Below are 21,164 nucleotides of genomic sequence, written 5' to 3' on the forward strand. Positions count from 1 at the left end.
CCCCCGCACGCCAGGCCGACGCTCTACCGCTGAGCCAACCGGCCAGGGCCAAATACTTCTTCTTTTGAAAGCTTTGGAAAGAGGCAGAATAGATGAGACCATATGTAGAAATTTGGTAGGGAGGAATGCAAGTGGGATTGGGAGGAGAATGCAAAAGGCATTGTACTGCATTTCAAAGCAAATATTAGTACACTGGATTTATGGATGAAATCATGTCTGAGGCATATTTTTTAATAATATGGAAGTGTTCATTATAATCTTTCTAATTTTTTGTGTATGCTCAAAAATTTACACAATGCAAACTTGATAAGAGAGATCATGAGTGCATTTAACTTCCTCTAGATATGAACAGGTTCAGACTTTCCTACCAAATCTCAATCAGATGCTTTTGCTTGATATTAAAGAAAACTTGTCACAGTCTGAGTTTCTTTGGAAGTAGACACTGATACAGAGATAGGGAGAAAGATTATTATTAGGAATGGACAGGAAGCAGGATTGGTCAGAAGGTCATCACTTGAAACTTAAAAGGGTAAAAAATGTCTTTATGGATAAGAGAAAAAAAAGAGTGAACATGAGTTAAGGAAACACGAATATGACCTGACTGATGACAGGTGCAGAATACAGAGAACAAATGCCAATCAAAGGGTCATTGACAAACATGAAGAGTGTCTCAAACGAGAGATAACTGATCCTATGAGAAATGGTTCTTCCTGAAAAAGAGACTATAAAGAGCAGGCTTAGCTTGATCAGGCAGTGGCACAGTGGATAGAGCATCGGACTGGGATGCGGAGGACCTAGGTTCGAAACCCTGAGGTTGCCGATTGAGCATGGGGTCGCTGGCTTGAGCATAGGGTCATAGACGTAATCCTGTGGTCACTAGCTTGAGCCCAATGGTAGCTAGCTTGAAGCCCAAGGTCGCTGGCTTGAGCAAGGGGTCATTCGCTCTGCTATAGCACCCCCAGTCTTGCTCTGCTGTAGCCCCCTCCCCCTGTCAAGACACATGAGAAAGCAATTGGTGAACAACTAAGGTGCTGCAACAAAGAATTGATCCTTCCTTCCTGTCTGTCTGTCCTATCTATCCCTCTCTCTGACTCTCTCTCCGTCTCTGTCAAAAAAAATTTTTTTAAAAAGAGCAGGCTTAGGAAGACGTATTAGCATCTTTAAATATTTGATGAAAGTGTGTTAAAGAGAGACTTAACATATAACAAAAGTAGAATCAGGGAGTTGAAAGTCCTAGGACTTATTTCAACCAGTGAAGATAATCAAAGTGACTAGGTCATTTTTACCACAGCGGGTCTTCTTTAGGAATCTTGATAGTTTATCTTCATTTTTAAGATACTGAATATGCAGGTGTGTGTATCTCTAAGGCTCAACACTTGAGTCACTTGAAATTATAGAAATTGTCATTACTGCTATTGGTGGTATAGTGAAGAAATTACTATATCTCATCTTCTATTTTCAACATTTATGTGGGCAGTTTTTCTTCTCAAATGTCAGCCAACCTTACCATGGAAGAGTGTACTCACTGTTCATTTCTTCACTATATTAGTTAGCACAGGTTGAAATTCTTAAACAAAAATGTCTGTCTTTCTCCTGTAACAGTCCATGTTGGTTCCAGTCAGCAGGGCACCTCTCCTCCACAAAATCATTTGAGAAGTCAGGGTTCTATGTCTGGCTCTATTCTCCCCTGGGGTCTTGTGTTCATTTCTACCCCACAGTAAAAGGGGAAAGAGCACGTGTGAGATATTTTATCAATCCAGCTGGAAAACAATATTTTGTGTTTGTTCTAGGAAAACCTGACTGGTTTATCAGAGAAGTCAGTGCTGATGGCTTCCTGTCACTATAAAATGAAGTTTCACAGCACAACACCCTGGGTTCCAGGGCTAATAGATCACTGATGCAGGGCAAAGTCAACCTTAGGTAGCCACCCCTGTTCTTAGTGTGAGTGCATATGTCCATGTTCTAGCACAAAATTTCTATATTTACATTCTTCTATTTTTCTTTTAAGCTTTAATGAACCGCTTCTGATCAAGTGATCTGCTTTTGTGAATTGCAATTCCCATGACAGCAATGAATATGACATTTTAATATGAAAAGCAGTAACATACAAATCATGTGGAAGTACCTTAGCCAAGAGGCCCAGCACCCTGTTAAGTAGCACTTACTGAGGCAAATTGAATGAGAAGACTATCTGAGAATATAACAATTCATCACAACGATCAAGAGACAGTCAACAGTCAAGTTGTCTGTAAGCTGCACCATGGTAGTAGCATCTGCTAAACAGACTTGCCACACTTAGATTTGGCCTATAGGAGCCCAGAATAGACTTAGGCAGTTTATTATTTTTTTAATTAATTAATTTATTTATTCATTTTAGAGAGGAGAGGGAGAGACAGAGAGAGAGAAGGGGGGAGGAGCTAGAAGCATCAACTCCCATATATGCCCTGACCAGGCAAGCCCAGGGTTTTGAACCAGTGACCTCAGCATTTCCAAGTCAACGCTTTATCCACTGCACCACCACAGGTCAGGCCGGCAGTTTATTATTTACACAGACAGCTAAAGAAACATCAGCATGGTATTGGCTCCCTGTGTCCCTAGTACCACAGGATGACACCAAACAGGAGGGCTAGATGACAGATGACAGGGAACCCACCAGTTGTTCTGTTGTTGAAGAGCAAGGCAGGGTCAACATGTGCAGGAACCTGAGAGTGAGCACTCTCTTAAACTTTAAATTTTCCAGAAGTTTGCCTAAGGGGAGAGATGGGGAAGTGAGGGGGGGGGTAGTGGGAGGTGGGAGGCCACAAAGCAGAAAGTTCTGTGTTCAACTGAAACCAGGAATACAAATAAAAAATGACTTGTGTCTGATTTCTCCAAGATAGAGATGAGAAACTGTCTTAAAACAGCTCCACGCCATCCTGATCCAGAAGAAATTTCAAGCCATTCAAAACTGTTAAGCCTTGCCTATGTGGGCTTTCTGGCGGCATTCAGAGCTGCTACGATTCATGCTGGAGTTGTTCCTCTAGATTCCGTTATCTGAAATCAGAGGGCAAAGCTGAATTAATTGCTTCCTATAAAAAGGAAAAGCTAAGCTGCACGTGCACGATCTCTGTAAGAAGGGCAAACTGTTGATTTTACCTCGTTTTGCAGCTAGGTGGGAGTTCAGGGACTGGTGAGTTTTCAGAGGCATTAAAGATATGACCTGTAGGAAGTTGGTTGTTGATTGTTGGTGCTCAGAGGCGTTTACACTGGGCTGTTTGTGATTGGCTGGCCATCCTTAATGATTGGATCCCTTCACACTGCTACTTGTTTCTAGGGCTTCCATGCAGTTGGTCCTTTCCTAGAGCCTGGAACCTGTTTCTATTTATGAGAAGTAAAAGAATACCTGTAAAAATAGTCCTTAATTATTGTTAAAATTTGTTGTCGTTTGAGTGTTTTGTAAATATGTGGTTCATGTTCAGAGGTGGATTAAGGTCGTTGAGGCCCCTGGGCGCAGAAGAAAATATTGGGCCCCTTAAAGAAAAGAGAGAGATAGGGAAAATAAAAGAATACATATTAACCATATTTTTACGTAAATAAAAATATTATGTGCTGGCCCTGGCCAGTTGGCTCAGCGGTAGAGCGTCGGCCTGGTGTGCGGGGGAACCGGGTTCGATTCCCAGCCAGGGCACATAGGAGAAGCGCCCATTTGCTTCTCTACCCCCACCCCCTCCTTCCTCTCTGTCTCTCTCTTCCCCTCCCGCAGCCAAGGCTCCATTGGAGCAAAGATGGCCCGGGCGCTGGGGATGGCTCCTTGGCCTCTGCCCCAGGCACTAGAGTGGCTCTGGTCGCGGCAGAGCGACGCCCCGGAGGGGCAGAGCATCGCCCCCTGGTGGGCAGAGCGTCGCCCCTGGTGGGCATACCGGGTGGATCCCGGTCGGGCGCATGCAGGAGTCTGTCTGTCTCTCCCCATTTCCAGCTTCAGAAAAACAAACAAAAAAAAAAGAAAAAAAAACTTAAAAAAATATTATGTGCTATTAATGTTAAAATTGCACATATGAAACCAAACTTGGTGTCATTAGAAAAAAGTGTAGAGTTGGGGGTTTATGAGCCCTTCAGAAGTTGGGGCCCAGGGCGCGCCCAGCCGGTGCGCCCACCGTTAAATCCGCCTCTGTGTGATATTTACACAGACATGTCAGTATGTATCATGTTAGTAGCATACCCATTTAGTTGAAATGCATGATGCACGTCTTTTATGTTCCAGGTTTGCGTTGTTATCACATCACTGTCAGAACCCCGAACCTCTGTTCTTGCTAAGGATCATGAAGATGAAACCTGTGATGAGAACAGCTCCACAATTTAGTGATCTCAATTCGTCCAGAGAAACTAGTCCCTCTGGGTCAGGGAATTGCAAGCCCCGACTTGCTGGTAATTCCACCCATTTTCCAAGTTCTCTCGATGTACTCAGTAAAGGGAATGGGGTGAGAGAGGGGTAGCCAATAAATTGAAAGAGAGGATAAGCGTTTGCAGAGCACCGAGGGAGCATAGGTGCTCACTGCCTGGGCGTCAGTAGGTTGGGAGCCTCGGGCAGGCGGGAGGCGGCGCTGGGCTCGCATTGGCCCAGCGGGCGCTCCTCCTCGTGGGGCCGGCCCGGCGCGCGGGGTACAGAACTAGCGTCCTTTGGCCGGAGGCGGAGGCGACCCAGGCGAGTGAGAAACATGGCCGAGTATTCGCGGTTGCAGAGCGGCCTGGCGCTGATTCGCCTCCGAAACCCGCCGGTCAACGCACTCAGGTACCGGGCTCAGGTCACCTCCAGACTGGGGACAGCGGGGCTGTACTGGCCTGCCTGCTGTAAAGGCTCTGACTCTTCTCTGCTGGTTTGAGAAAGACCCTGGTTCAAACTGAACGAAGTCTTAAGCCAGGGCCTTTTCCATAGGTTAATTGCGTTAATCTTAGCAGAGAACCTTCGTTTCCATTTCAAGGGGATGGAAACTGATGGTTACGAAGTAGGGGAGCTGGACTCAAACCGGGTCTGCGAATGCCAACTTCGTGCTGAACCCTCCTGCTTGCTTGCGACTTGGACTTCTCAGGACTATTTTCTATTCCAGTTTTTAGTGCAACGCTGGCTGGACCTTGATCCCTTATTCCCCAGCCTCCAGTCCAGGCCATCCTGACAGTGTCTGACTAAAAACTTTAGGAATTGGACAATGTGGCTTCACATTTTACAACAGTAAATAAAGATCCCCATTAATGCCAAAACAGTGAGTAAAGGAGAGTTCTCCCCTGGCCTAGACATGCAAAGTATCTTCTCCTGATCTGTTCTAAACCTCAAGACCTTAGTGCTTCAGTAGAAGACCCATGTCAGCATTAGCCTATGAAATAGGATTTTCTGAAAAACTCTTGTGCACTTTATCTTCTTTCTTTCCATTGTGAGCACCTTTTTGTTAAGCTCTCTAACTCAGATTTGTGCAATACGGTAAGCATTACTTTAAAAAGTGAGATTGATTCTGCTTTTATGAAAATTAATGAAGTTATTATAAAGGTTTGTTCCTTCCATATCTCTGAAAAAAGTAGACTAGTCTAGGATAGAGCTTCCCATCTGCAAGGAGTAGGATTAGCAGAAATGATAATTTACAATGCCTATATAAAGTATAGAAGAAAGACTTTTGCTTAAAATTCTTATCACATGCTGCTGGAGAAAAAAAAAAGGCTGAAATAAGAAAACCTGCTAATTTTAACTGAATTTTAATCCTGTCATCAGATTTGATTTTATCATTAGTATTAATATAATTCTTATATTTTATATGAATTTAATATGAATCAGTGCATTTAATAATACAAAAGAATTACAGGAATAAAATCACACAAGGATGGTATGTTCATTTGCTTGCCATTCTCAGAAAAAAAGCAAAATATTTGTTATTTCGGTTTTGCAAAGAAAAACATCAGCAATATGATTTGGACTTGTCTGTATTCTAACCATTAGATTCTAATTAGAATTATAAGGTATTAGGACTGTCTCCCTCAACCTCTGCTCATAATAGGAAATCATGCCCATTAAGAACCTGAGGGGGAAAATTCCATAGTCCAATACTCTATTTTTTAATAGCTATTTTTAAGGTTTATGGTATTTAACCCACTGTCACTTACCTTGCAGGAGAAATGTTAGTATCTACCTCATGAAGTTGTTGTGAGGTTTAAATGTGCTGGAGATTATAAACTGGCATTTATCAGATGTTAGCTATCATTATTTAGATTAATCAAAGACTTGTTACAAGCCCCTACCAATAGAACCTGCTGCTCAGGAGTTGTTTCAGCTTTGTCAAGTTTTCCCCCACTTCGGAATAAATACTTTGTTGATATTTTTCCCTATCTGCTTCTGAAGTTCTATTTTATTGTATTTTACATTTATTTTTTCTTGAGAGAGAGATAGGAAGAGAGGGAGATGAGGAGCATCAACTCATAGTTCCATCACTTTAATTGTTCATTGATCTTTTCTCATTCATTCCTTGACTGGGGGGCACAAGCCAGCCACACTGAGCTTCAAGCTAGTGACCTTTGGATCATATTGATGATCCTGTGCTCAAGCTGGTGAGCCTGCCTTCAACTCGGTGACCTTGGGGTTTCTAACCTGGGTTCTCAGTGTCCTGGGTCGCCCTGGTCAGGACTGAAGTTCTATTAGAGAATACCATGTTTATACAGTTTAACAGGTTCTCATTTTTTTTGTTTTGTTTTGTGGTTTTTTTGTATTTTTTTCCTCTTTCCTTTTCCCTTTCATGTTTCTAATTTTATGTGGGAAATTATTTCTTCCTATCCCACTAGGAATAAAAGAGATTCTTACTTGAATATTATTTTGGCCCAAACAAATGGTTTATTTTATTATTATTATTATTATTATTATTATTTTGTATTTTTCTGAAGCTGGAAACGGGGAGAGACAGTCAGACCGACTCCCGCATGCGCCGGACCGGGATCCACCCGGCACGTGGGCGACGCTCTGCCCACCAGGGGGCGATGCTCTGCCCCTCCGGGGCATTGCTGTGCCGAGACCAGAGCCACTCTAGCGCCTGGGGCAGAGGCCAAGGAGCCATCCCCAGCGCCCGGGCCATCTTTGCTCCAATGGAGCCTTGACTGCAGGAGGGGAAGGGAGAGACAGAGAGGAAGGAGCGGGGGGGGGGGGGGGGGGGGGGGGAGAAGCAAATGGGCGCTTCTTCTATGTGCCCTGGCCGGGAATCGAACCTGGGTCCCCCGCACGCCAGGCCGACGCTCTACCGCTGAGCCAGCCGGCCAGGGCCCAAACAAATGGTTTAAATCCTTCTTTTGCTAGTTAGCTAGTCATGTTTACTAATGTAGGATGTGTCTGATTACTAGGCCTCATCATTGTGTTAGGTTTGGGTGAAATGGGAAAAGCCAGACTCTTCTCGGTACTGATTAAGCTTATGTGGGCTAATTTTGCAACTATCGTTTACCCAGAAGGAAATATGTGCCTTTTGGACTTTTCAGCATTATGGATGATTCAGAATCTGTTTTTCATTAGCAGATTTGGCTTCTAATTAACAGTCGAAGGCAGGAGGTTTTGTTTGATTTCATCTAGGTTAAATGATGAAAATAATTAAGTGAAAGGGAATTATCATATCAAGGACATGTATCTCTTTTATTCTGTGAGGTTTTAACTCATAGCTGATGGTCTGAACAATCTGGCTTTTATAAAAGTTTGTTGTTGTGTTTCATTTTGTATTAAGATTTTTTCTACCCTCTGTGCTAAAGAACAGACATTTCACCCAGACTACTCAAAATTCCATGAAAGAACAAATTAGACACTGGTTCCATCATTTTTCTTAGAAGCAATTCCTCAGCACTTCTCCTAGATTCTCCTTCACCATCCCTTGGCACTAATTGATCCCCTGCTTCTTGGCAAATTCCTTTCTCTTGGCCCTTGGTGCTGAATTATTCTGCTGCGCCCCTTCAACTTCTTAAATGAGGGTGTATCTCAGCTATTTTCTTCTCCTTCAGCAGACTCATTCAATCTCAGCTTTAACCATCTTCTCTGTTGATGACTCCCTTCATCTAATGAAAGTTGGCAAAATCTACTACATGTACTTTCTTTCCCAGAATTTGCCTTTACCTCCTAAATTAGTTAGGATTAGGTATGGCTGTCAGTGAGAGAAAACTCAAAATAGTGGATCAAACAAGAAAAAGTTGATTTCTCTCATAGCAGTGTCCTGGAATGGTATGGCTACTCCACACTCAACAAGGACCCCAATTCTCTCTATCCTTTGCTCTGCCATCTTCAAGATATGGTTCCACCTTTTGGTCCATAAAGGCTGTCCTGATCTAATCATCACCTCTGCAATCCTGCCAGGAATTGGGAGGAAAGAAAAAGAAAAAAGCTTTCCAAGTCCTTAAGGACTCTTCCTCAGAGTTGCATATGCCACTTCTATTCCCATTAGTCAGAACTTAATGCCTTGGACTGACCTTACTGCAAAGTAGGCTGGGAAATGTAGTCTTTATTTTGGGCAGCTCTGTATCCAGCTAAAAACCACATGTTTAATATTTTGAATAAGGTGGGGAGCTAGGGATATTTGGGGAAACTTTCAGCCCCTGTCACATCTGATCCTTTTAGAATATCTCAATTTTCTTGTATTTTGTGAGTATGACAAATTAAAAGTAATTTCTTCTCCCTCTGAACTTCCACATCATTTTCTTTGTTCTACTACAGCACTCATCTTAGTGTGATATTTTGTTGTATATATTTTGTTACAAACCCCTTTCTATGTATCTAAAAGATGTACAATCGTATTTTTAACTTGATGGTGCCAATTCTAAGTGTTCAAAGTTATAGCAGAGTGAAGAGAAATACTGTTTTTAAAAGTTTATTTAATCAGTTCAGTGCTTAATTCATTACACTGGGGTACAAAATTTTTGTTGCATCCACAAAAACACTTGTTCTTACCTAATTCGAGTGTGCTGATCTCAAATCTGACATTAGTTTTTCTCTCTAAGCTACAGGGTTTTTTTGCAATTCAAGATTTTAGGTTTTCATCTTATTGTAAAATTTTCAACATTTGGTTTAACATAATGAAGTAGAATGTCTTCTTGGGCATCATCTTTGTGAAAACATAATTTATATAATGCAATAAATACACTAATACACTAAAAGATATGATTGCATCAGAATTTGTCTATAATTTCAAAATAGAACATATTAAAGCACATATTTTAATCATAAAATTTACACAAAACTTATTTAAATTCTATTCAGGCAAAAATTTGCGTTTGTAGCTCTTGCGTTTGTGTACTTGTTGAGGACAGTCTCATTTGATGCTCTAGCAGTAGTCTGTTCATCACTAAAAGCGCCGAGATTTTCGGGAAACTTATCAAGGTGACTGTTCAGGAAGTGAATCTTAATGCTCATGTTATATCCAATGTCGCGGATAGCCAACAGCATCCTTTGAACCAGAAGTTCATAGTTTTCTGCTTTTTTGTTGCCAAGGAAGTTCTTTGTAACCACCACAAAAGACTGCCATGCTACTTTCTCCTCCTTATTCATCTTCCTGGCAAATTCTTTGTCACGTATGAGGGTTTGAATTTGAGGTCCATCAAATACACCTGCTTTTATCTTCTCGAAAGACAAGGCAGGAAAAGCAGAAATAATATGTTGAAAGCATTCACTTTCTCTTCAAAGCCTGAACAAACTGCTTCATTAAGCCAAGTTTGATGTGAAGTGGGGGAAAAATGATCCTGTCTTGATTAACTACAGGTTCATTCACAATATTTTGCATCCCTACTTCCAGAGCTTCATGTTTCAGCCACTCCTTCTGTGTCCAGTGTTTCTCCCGAGCTCGGCTGTCCCACAAACTCAGAAAGCAAGGATACTTCGTGAAACCTCACTGTTGTCCTAGCAGGAAATTTACCATTTTAAGATCCACACAAATGATCCAGTTATGCTCCTCATATGTCAGAAAGTCAAGGACAATTTTTATGTCATTATAATCTTCTCGCAGAGGAGTTGAATAACCAATTGGAACCACTGCATAAACATTACCATTGTATAAGAGAACACATTTCAGACTCCGCTTAGAGCTGTCAAGAAATAGCCGCCATTCTGTTGGACTGTAAGTGGTAACATCTAGCTGGCTGAGAAGACTACTGATATCATGATAGTAAACAAAGTGTTTGTCTTCGGAAAAAAAGTCCACAAAAATTTGTTTACACTTCCTGAAATGGGATACTTTAGCTCAGTGGTCCCCAACCCCCAGGCCGTGGACCAGTACCAGTCCGTGGGCCATTTGGTACCGGTCTGCAGAGAAAGAATAAATAACTTACATTATTTCTGTTTTATTTATATTTAAGTCCGAACAATGTTTTACTTTTAAAAAATGACCAGATTTCCTCTGATACATGCGTCTAAGACTCACTCTTGACGCTTGTTTCAGTCACGTGATACATTTATCCATCCCACCCTACAGGCTGGTCCGTGAAAATATTTTCTGACATTAAACCGGTCCGTGGCCCAAAAAAGGTTGGGGACCATTGCTTTAGCTGACCAGTGAAGTACATTCTTTTCTTGAAGCCTGGAGGCTAATAATTCATCTGCTTTCTTTGATAGGCCCAAATCTCTTACTAAGTCTTTCAATTTGGGTTGGCTAAACTGCTGAGGGGTTAATGACTGCTTGGCATCAGAAGAAGACCCTTCAGATTCTACAACCATTTCCTCATGCATCTTATCAAAATACACTTGATCACCATGTTCACTTTCTTCATCCTTAGAAGAAATAAAACCACTGAAAACTGGAACCGGGAGTGTCTCAGAGTGTGAGATAAGTCGTATTGCTGAAGGAATACTAGGATATGTGATCGTATGTCGTTTTTTCTTGCTGATGCCCTTTGTATGGATCAGACAGAAATAACAGTCACTACTGTGGCCCTGAGGTTCACGCCAAACCATGAGAATACCAAAAGGCATTCCTTTGCGGTTTCCTTTTGTCCAGTCACGAAACATTTCCTCACAATTATGACACACAATATGAGGGCCCAATTCTTGTCTTGATCGCCAAGGGGAACTTGAAAATAGGCAATATATGCACGTGTCACAAATGATGAAATATTGCGTCTTTGACGTTGAAGTGTGTAACAGCCACATACAGTGTGTCCATAAAGTCATGGTGCACTTTTGACCGGTCACAAGAAAGCAACAGAAGACGATAGAAATGTGAAATTTGCACCAAATAAAAGAAAACCCTCCCAGTTTCTGTAGGATGATGTGGCAGCATGTGCGCTTGTGTAGATGATGACATAACACCGTGTATACAGTGGAGCAGCCCACGGCCATGCCAGTCGAGATGTGGACGGTACAGAGGAAAGTTCAGTGTGTTCCGTGGCTCGCTAAATTCGAATTCGTTACCAAAGTGCAACGTAAATATAGGCGCGTTTATAATGAAGCGCCACCACATAGGAATAACATTACTCAGTGGGATAAGCAGTTGAAGGAAACCGGCAGTTTGGTGGAGAAACCCCGTTCTGGTAGGCCATCAGTCAGTGACGAGTCTGTAGAGGCTATACGGGATAGCTACCTAAGGAGCCCTAAAAAAATCTGTGTGTGAGCCCACATTGAACTGCACTGAATAGGTATGAAACTGGGAGAGTTTTCCTTTTATTTGGTGCAGATTTCACATTTCTATCATTTTTTTTTTTTTTTTTTGTATTTTTCTGAAGCTGGAAACGGGGAGAGACAGTCAGACAGACTCCCGCATGCGCCCGACCGGGATCCACCTGGCACGCCCACCAGGGGGCGACACTCTGCCCACCAGGGGGCGATGCTCTGCCCCTCCGGGGGGTTGCTCTGTTGCAACCAGAGCCACTCTAGCACCTGGGGCAGAGGCCAAGGAGCCATCCCCAGCACCCGGGCCATCTTTTGCTCCAATGGAGCCTCGCTGCGGGAGGGAAGAGAGAGACAGAGAGGAAGGAGAGTGGGAGGTGTGGAGAAGCAGACGGGCGCTTCTCCTATGTGCCCTGGCGGGGAATCGAACCCGGGACTTCTGCACGCCAGGCCGACGCTCTACCACGGAGCCAACCGGCCAGGGCCTCTATCATCTTTTGTTGCTTTCCTGTGACCGGTCAAAAGTGCACCATGACTTTACAGACACACTGTATATAACAGAAGGTGTCAGGACTATTCTTACATTTACGCCTACTCGAAGAAGCCATGATTCAATCTTAAAACAAAATAAGAGGGTGTTTTTATCAGATAATAATTTTTCACATTTAAAAACAACTATAATTATGTAAAAGTAATGTTTGTAAAACATTAATTGCCTTGTGGTTACATGCCATCCAAGAGTCGTTGCCCTTTAACTCCAACTTAAAAACCAATGCATTCCATTAACTATAACAAAAAGAAATTAAAATTGCATGAAAACTAGAGCACTCACCAAAAAACGGATTTCAGGTTTGGAATCAGCGATGCAGAAATATATAGAAATAGTTCTAAAACCTCATGCAACAGAAAATAAAAAAACTGTTCCCCAGTGTTATATATATTGTATATATTATTTGTTGAAATCAGTGAAAACTTAATAATAGGTGTCTAGAGTTTGTATCCATTGTGTATGTGTTTAGTTTTAAATTTTAGGAAAGAAAAAAATCTCTTGAGACAGTAGAAATTTAATTCTAATACTTCATATATATTTTTTTCTTTAGTTTGGCTGTCACCAGAGGAATAAAAGAGGGACTACAGAAAGCTCTAACAGATCGTACAGTAAAAGCCATTGTGATTTGTGGAGCAGATGGCAAGTTCTGTGCAGGTACCAGTATCTAACCCTCTCCCAGTATGTCTGGAGTCCAGCCACAGACTCAGATTGATACTGCATTAGCTGTCCCTGCGGGTAATACCATAGTCTTGATAATGTATGTTGGAGACTTGAGTGGGAATGAGAAACTAGAGAAAGAGAACTGAATCACAAGAGAGACCCAGAGAAGAGTTTGACCTTACTCTCTTTTATATCGAATTGGACCTTGTAAGATATTTAGTTGTAGGCTTGATAGCTGTAACATGCACTAGTATATACCTGCTGGTACGTACCTGCTATGTATATATCTTCACCATATGTGAACTTGAGAAAATTCCTTTAATCTCCTGAACTTTAATTGTATAATAGAATTGTAAACTTGAAACCTATATCATTTTATTAACCAATGCCACCTCAATACATTTAATTAAAAAATCAATTCCTATACTTATAAAGTAGATACAATAAAATCTACACAGGTTTTTGTGAGATTAAATAAGATAACATCTGGAAAGCTCTAGTGCAGAGCTTACACAAAGATGTTTAATGAACGTTATTTTTTATTTCACTCTTGAAATAGAGTTCATTTTTCTTCTGATAATCACCTATCTCAGCGACCATGTCACTTTTTGTTGTTGTTATTGCAAGAGAGAGAGGAGACAGACAGAAAAGGAGAGAGATTTGAAGCATCAACTCATAGATGCGGCACATTTAGTTGTTCATTGATTGCTTTCTCATACATGCTTGACTGAGGGGCTCAAGCTGAGCCAGTGACCTTGGGCTCAAGCTAGCGACCATGGGTCACATCTATATCACACTCAAGCTAGTGACCCCGTGCTCAAGTAGTTGTAGTAATATTACTACTAATAATAATGGTAATAATAGACTACAGTGTAAAATATGATGAGTTAGCTTGACCTGTAGTGGCACAATAGATAAACCATCAACCTGGAATGCTGAGGTCACCAGTTCGAAATCCTGGGCTTTCCTGTTTAGGCACATACGGGAGTTGATGCTTCCTGCTCCTCCCCCCGTTGTCTGTCTCTGTCTCTCTCTCTCTCCTCTCTAAAATGAATAAATAAATAAGAATATGATGAGTTAATGAAAAGCATGATCCTTGAATTGATATTAGATGGGGAGCAGATAGCAATAAATAAATAAATAAATAAAATAAGACAAATAGGCTAAACATGAAATAATTACTCTAATTTTTTAATTTGTACTAAGCTTAATGTTTTCAAGGAGTAGATGTTTAGGGGAAGAGCTTACTATGTATATTGTTATGTGGGAAAAAAGGAAAATATAAAAAAACAATTTTATAGACTGTTCTCAACATTGCTAGAGATATATAGCATATTATAGTAAACTTTCATTTAATTCTCACATCAGTCATTAAGGTATTGAGACAAAGGTAAACCTTTGTCTTACTCAAGGTCCCAAATCATTTACATACATGCTTTGGGAAAAAGAAACTAAGAATTTACTATATATTACATTGCTATGTGTGTGCGGTGATATTTGGGGTGATCTTTAGGTTCTTTATAATTTTGTATATTTTTATAATTAGAAAAAGCAATAAATGTGTTAGTGTTATTGATCACAAAAAAATCCATCACAAAAACAATTCTAAGCTGGTTGGTTAACATATAATTCACAAATATGTATGCATGTTACCCTGAGATTTTCTGTTGTAATAACTCATGCCCATAACAAAGATATGGCTGGAAATTGCTGTGAATAGGATTGGTGAGCAGTATCATGCAAAAAAAATGGAAAGGGATGGCTCCATCTCAGAATAATGATCATTGTAGGAGAATCTCTATTCCCTTTCTCTGAGCTTTTTTTTTTTCTGAAGGTAAATTGCTACCTATAGAAAGACAGATTTTAAAAGATTACAGAATTTCTAAAAAAGATTTTAGGATTTTCTTTTATATCGACCTACATTTTCCAGGCTTTTTTTTTGTTCCCTTACTGTGTCTCTGCCCAAAGGACAAAGTGTTTCAGGGGTGCAAAGAGGTTCTGAGATTCCTTAAGAATGATCTGATACCTTATTGTTATGTAAAAAAGCCCAGGTCTTTCCAACTCTCTTTTCCTTGTATTTGTGTCCTTAGGTGCGGATATCCATGGCTTCAGTGCTCCTGCTAATTCTCAGTTCTCACTGGGAAATTTTATAGATGAAATTCAAAGAAGTGAGAAGCCGCTGGTGGCAGCTATCCAAGGCATGGCTCTGGGAGGCGGACTAGAGCTGGCCCTGGGCTGTCACTATAGGATTGCCCATGCAGAGGTAACAGCTGAGGCTCCCTGTGGGACTTGGTGTGTAGGCTTTTTCTTTTTTAAAGTTTTTTGAGTTTTCTCACTTTTTTTTTTTTTTTTTGTATTTTTCCGAAGCTAGAAACGGGGAGAGACAGTTAGACTCCTGCATGCGCCCAACCGGGATCCACCCGGCACACCCACCAGGGGGCGACGCTCTGCCCCTCCGGGGCATCACTCTGCTGCGACCAGAGCCACTCCAGCCACTCCAGCGCCTGGGGCAGAGACCAAGGAGCCATCCCCAGCTCCCGGGCCATCTTTTGCTCCAGTGGAGCCTCGGCTGCGGGAGGGGAAGAGAGAGACAGAGAGGAAGGAGAGGGGGTGGGGTGGATAGCAGATGGGCGCTTCTCCTGTGTGGCCTGGCCGGGAATCAAACCCTGGACTCTGCACGCCAGGCCGACGCTCTACCACTGAGCCAACCGGCCAGGGCCAGGCTATTTCTTTACGACAAGCTCTAAATGTAGTTGTAAGCATCCGAACTGATCATTTTAAACGGTTTGCTTACTGGTTGACAATTTTTAGGTAATTTCTAGCCCTGGTGCTCAGCTGTTATGAACCAGTTCAGTGGTACCGGTTGTTAAAATGCTGGACTATATCTATTCTGGTAAATAGCTGCTATCCTGAGTCCCCGGACTGTCCCTTTGCTTCTCCTGACCTAACCCTACCCCTTGGGCCTCCCTATAATCCACCATCTAAAGGGAACTCCTGGGTCATTGGAGGTTGCCCAGGACTCTGCTCCAGTAATCCACCATCTAAAGGGAACTCCTGGGTCATTGGAGGTTGCCCAGGACTCTGCTCCAGTACCATGACCCACATCAAATTTCACTGAGCCATGCTCATGCAGTAGGAGGTGGTAAATATATTTTTACTATTTCCCCTAAGTATACACACATATTTAAGTTTTTATTTCTTATCTCTAAGATTTTAGTTTTGTGGCTCCTTATAATTACCAGTACCTAAGAAGACACTTTCTTACTTAAAAATATCACAAGAGACTTGACTTGGGTTGGTGAATGTTCTGTACAGGTGATGTATTATGGAGTGGTATACCTGAAGCCTATGTAATTTATTAACCAGTATCACCACAATAGATTCAATTTTAAAAAAACAGGACCAAACTAGTGAATCTATTTATTTCTGGAAACAGATTTAATTTGGGCTACTATGTAGAATAGAGTCTGTGATATCAGTCTTATAATAATAACATATTTGTAAAGTAATATAGTTTTCTAATAATAAAGATAATAGTCATCATTGTAATAAACTAGAATACACGGGAAAGTATGAAAACGCAACTAAAATCACCATAAACTCATAGTTCAGAAGTAACCACAATTAACATTCTATTTTGTTTCCTTCTGGTATTTTTCCTATGTCATCTTTTTCTTATATATTTTCCTTTCTCAATTTTTTTATTTTTTATTTTATTTTTGGAAAGATTTTTATTTGTTGATTTTACAGGGAGAGGGGAGAGAGGGAGGGGGTGGAGCGAGAAGTATCAACTTATAGTTGCTTCACTTTAGTTGTTCATTGATTGCTTGTCATACGTGCCTTAACTGAACAAGCCCAGGCCTTTGAACCAGCCACCTCAGTGTTCCAGGTCAATGCTTTATCCACACTCAGCCATCAAAGAACAGGCTGCAATTTTTTTTAAACTACATTTGAAACTTTATTGTATTTTGTTTGTACTCTATCTTTTATATTAACATTATATTTAGTGTATTATTAAATAGTCGTTATACATTCTGCCAATCTGCCTTTTAGAAAGTTCAATTTATTTACATTTAATGTAATCATGATAAGGAAAAACTTAATTCTGTCATTTTGCTATTTGTTTTCTATGTCTTAATATCTTTTTTGTTCCTCAATTCCTCCATTAATACTTTCATTTGTATTAAATAGGTATTTTTTAGAACCCCTATAATTCTGATTCTTTTACTATATATTTTTTAGTTATTTTCTTAGTGGTATTTACCCTGGATATTACAATTAACATTTAAATTTATAACAGTCCATTTCAGATTAATGCCAATTTAATTTTAATAATATACAAAAAATTTGCTTCTATATAGTTCTGTTACCCACCCCCTTTATGATGTTATTGTCATAAATTATATCATACATTGTGTGCCCATCAACAAAAATTTATAATTATGTTGTAGTTTTAAAAATTAGATTGAGCCCTGGCTAGTTTGCTCAGTGAATATAGTGTCTGCCTGGCATATAAATGTCTGGGGTTCAATTCCTGGTCAGGGCACACAAGAGAAGTGACCATCTGTTTTCTCTCCCTCCCTCTCCCCGATTTCTCTCTTCCTCTCCCACAGCCAGTGGGTCAGTTGGTTCGTGTGGCCCTAGGCACTGAGGATAGCTTGGGTCATCCAAGCGTGTTAGCCTCATGTGCTAAAAATAGCTTGGTTGATCCGAGCATTAGCTCCAGATAGGGGTTGCTGTGTGGATTCTGGTAGGGGAACATGTGAGAGTCTGTCTCACTATCTCCCTTCCTCTTACTTAAAATATAATAATAATAAAGATGAAATAAAATTAAATTAAATTGAAAAAAAGACACAAAAATTACATTTATACTATATTGTATTTTATATTTAACTATGTAGTTAAGATTTACTATTGTTCTTTATTTCTTCATGCAGATTTGAGTTACTGTCTAGTGTCCTATCATTTCAGTCTGAGGTATTTCTTCTAGGGAAGATCTGTTGACAACAAATTCAGTTTTTATCTGAGAATGTCTTAAATTTCCTTCCTTCCTTCCTTCCTTCCTTCCTTCCTTCCTTCCTTCCTTCCTTCCTTCCTTCCTTTCTTCCTTCCTTTTTGTGACAGAGACCGTGAGAGAGTCAGAGAGAGGGACAGATACGGACAGACAGACAGGAAGGGAGAGATATGAGAAACATCAATTCTTTGTTACGGCTCCTTAGTTGTTCATTGATTGCTTTCTCATATGTGCCTTGACCAAGGGGCTTCAGCAGAGTGAGTGACCCCTTGCTCAAGCCAACGACCTTAGGCTTCAAGCCAGTGACCTTTGGGCTTAAGCTAGCAACCATGGGGTTATGTCTGTGATCCCATGCTCAAGCCAGTGACCCTGTGTTCAAGTTGGTGAGCCTGTGCTCAAGCCAGTGACCTCAGGGTTTTGAACCTGGGTCCTCCGCCTCCCAATCCAACGCTCTATCCACTGTACCTCTGTCCACCTGGTCAGGCTTAAATTGCCTTTATTTTCAAAGGCTAGTTTTACTGGATATAGAATTCTTTTTTTTACAGTTTTTTCTCCTTTCAGTACTTTGAATATGTCATCCCAGTACTTTTTGGCTTCCATGGTTTCTAATGAGAAAATTGCTGTTAATCTTATTGCAAATTTTAATCATATTCTCTAAAAATATAATTTTAAATAGCTATATAATTTTTCATCATGTATTTTTACAATAATTTATTTAACTATTTTACTATTTTAATTTTTTATGAAAGTTTATAAAGATACATTCTAAATACCCTTTTTTTTTTGTTTCTCTTACCGTCAACTTTTGCACACTGAGTACAGATCTAATTTATAAGTAATAATAAGTAAGGGGATTGGGATGAACAGTGGAAGAAAAAAATGCTGAATGAATGTTAGGAAACTCTTGTGTGAGAGAGGCTTAAATATTCCAAGTATTTTGGAGCTATTAGTGTCACAACCTGGGTAAATTGCAGTCTGTATTTAAGTACCCTTCTCCCATTTTTGCACATGTAAAATGACTAATAGAACTTTGGCCACTTTTAAATGGCTAGGAGAATTATATGATAAGAGATTGGAATTTACCCTTTTGTCTGGATTAAGGTTACTGACTTTCCTTCTTCATTTTATAACAGCTTTATTGAGATATAACTCACATACCATACAGTTCACTCCTATAAAGTATACAGTCCAGTGGTATATTAGTATATTCGCAGTTGCGCAACCACTACCACAGTTGGTTTTAGAACATTTCATTACAATAAAAAGAAATTTCATATCCTTTACGAGTAATTCTCTATCCTCCCTCCTCCAATCCTAAGTAACCACAAATTTATTGATACTTTCTGTCTCTACAGACATGCCTATTCCAGACAGTTAATATAGAAGGAATAGACAATGTGTTGTGTTTTATGACAGGCTTCTTTCACTGAGCATAACATTTTCAAGATTCACTCATGTTGTAGCATATATCAGCACTTCGTTCCTTTCTGTGGCTGAATAATAATCCCTTGTATGGATATGCCAGATTTTGTTATTCATTCATTAGTTGATAGCTGATAGACATTTGGGTTGTTCCTATTTTCTTTGCCTTAATGAACAGTGACATTATGAAAATTTGTGTACAAGTTTTGTTCTGTGGGCATGTTTTTATTTCTCTTGGGTGTATACTCAGGAGTAGAGTTGCTGGATCGTATTGTAACTCTTTGTATAACCTTTGAGGAACTGGCAAATTGTTTTCCAAATTGGCTGCACCATTTTTCATTCTCAACAGTAGTGTATAAAGATTTTATATTCTCCACATTCTCTCTTACTCTTGTTATTGTCTTTCCTTTTTATTATAGCCATTTCAGTGGATGTGAAGTGGCCTCTGTGGTTTTGATTTATATTTTCCTGATGGCTAATGATATAGAGCATCTTTTCAAGTGCTTATTGGCCATTTATAGCTCTTCTTGGAGGATGTCTATTTTGATCCTTTGTTTGTTTTTAATTGTATTATTTGTCTTTTTATTATTGAGTTGTAAAAGTTCTTTATATATTCTAGATATACAATTAAAAATGTTCTCTTCCATTCTGTGCGTGTCTTTTTACTTTCATGGCTGACCGGATCTTTTAGGGCTCCATAAAGCTGTTCCTGGAGACTATTATTTTTGTTGACTGGGACAGATCATAACAAAGTCAGAAAAAAATGTGCAAGATTCTAGGGATGTTTTTCAACATAAAGACTTAGGGACAGCACAAATCTTTCTATGCTGTTAATTAAATGAGAGGGTGTATAATAATTTGCCTTCTGGAAACTCTTGTTGAATTTTATGAAAATCATTTTTAAGAATTTGGGAAATGCAGGGGAATGCTCACTCTAACTTTACCTGTTATCTCATTCTAATGACCTTCATGACTTTAAACTTTGATAGGCTCAAGTTGGCTTCCCAGAAGTCAAATTAGGACTTCTTCCTGGTGCACGAGGATCCCAGCTTCTCCCCAGACTTATTGGAGTTCCCGCTGCACTTGATTTAATTACCTCAGGTCAGTATCAACCCTGCCAGCAGTCGCCTAGATCAATGTGAGGAACTGAACTAGGATTCAGAAAAATCCTGGCTTGATCATTCCATACCTATGCGATCTTAAGAGGATACTTTATTTTTATTTATTTATTTTTTTTTTACAGAGACAGAGAGAGAGTCAGAGAGAAGGATAGATAGGGACAGACAGACAGGAATGGAGAGAGATGAGAAGCATTAATCATCAATTTTTCGTTGCAACACCTTAGTTGTTAATTGATTGCTTTCTCATATGTACCTTGACCGTGGGACTTCAGCAGACCAAGTAACCCCTTGCTCAAGCCAGCAACCTTGGGTCCAAGCTGGTGAGCTTTGCTCAAACAAGATGAGCCTGCGCTCAAGCTGGTGACCTTGGGGTCTCTAACCTGGGTCCTCTGCATCCCAGTCCGATGCTCTATCCACTGCGCCACCACCTGGTCAGGCTTAAGAGGATACTTTAACTTTTTGTCTGTCAATGTTCTTGTCTGCAAAATGGAAAAAATACCTTCCCTGAGAGTTTCTCAGATGTGACCATGAAGATCAAATGTAAATGTCTTCTAAATGAAAGTATGTATACAGAGTGCTAATCACACTTAGGGGTTATTATAGCTCAAGCATCTGCTCATAGATAGTGGTGTTCTCATAAAGTATATCATATTCAGATCTAATTTATAAATTGTAATAGAATCAGAAATTAAAACCATAATTTTCAAGGAAAGATTGCAAGTTTCAGTGTGGAAATGACTAAATGAACCTGAGGAGGCTGATTCACTCACCCCTTACCCAAGTGATTTTATACACAAGAGACTTGACGCCTGAAGCCACTAA

The 21,164-nt window shown here is 40.2% G+C and overlaps 1 protein-coding gene across 1 annotated transcript in view; it reads left to right on the forward strand.

Moving 5' to 3' along the window:
• Positions 1-4,633: 4,633 nt before the first annotated feature.
• Positions 4,634-21,164, forward strand: part of EHHADH (enoyl-CoA hydratase and 3-hydroxyacyl CoA dehydrogenase) — a 38,569-nt gene continuing 22,038 nt past the window's right edge. Inside the window, exons 1-4 of the mRNA XM_066241193.1 lie at positions 4,634-4,768; positions 12,676-12,779; positions 14,876-15,048; positions 20,211-20,322. Coding sequence (XP_066097290.1) covers positions 4,695-4,768; positions 12,676-12,779; positions 14,876-15,048; positions 20,211-20,322 — 463 coding nt within the window. The 5' untranslated portion in view covers positions 4,634-4,694. The remainder of the gene's footprint in view (positions 4,769-12,675; positions 12,780-14,875; positions 15,049-20,210; positions 20,323-21,164) is intronic.

This window comes from Saccopteryx bilineata, chromosome 8, assembly GCF_036850765.1.
Source record: "Saccopteryx bilineata isolate mSacBil1 chromosome 8, mSacBil1_pri_phased_curated, whole genome shotgun sequence".
Lineage (NCBI taxonomy): Eukaryota > Metazoa > Chordata > Mammalia > Chiroptera > Emballonuridae > Saccopteryx > Saccopteryx bilineata.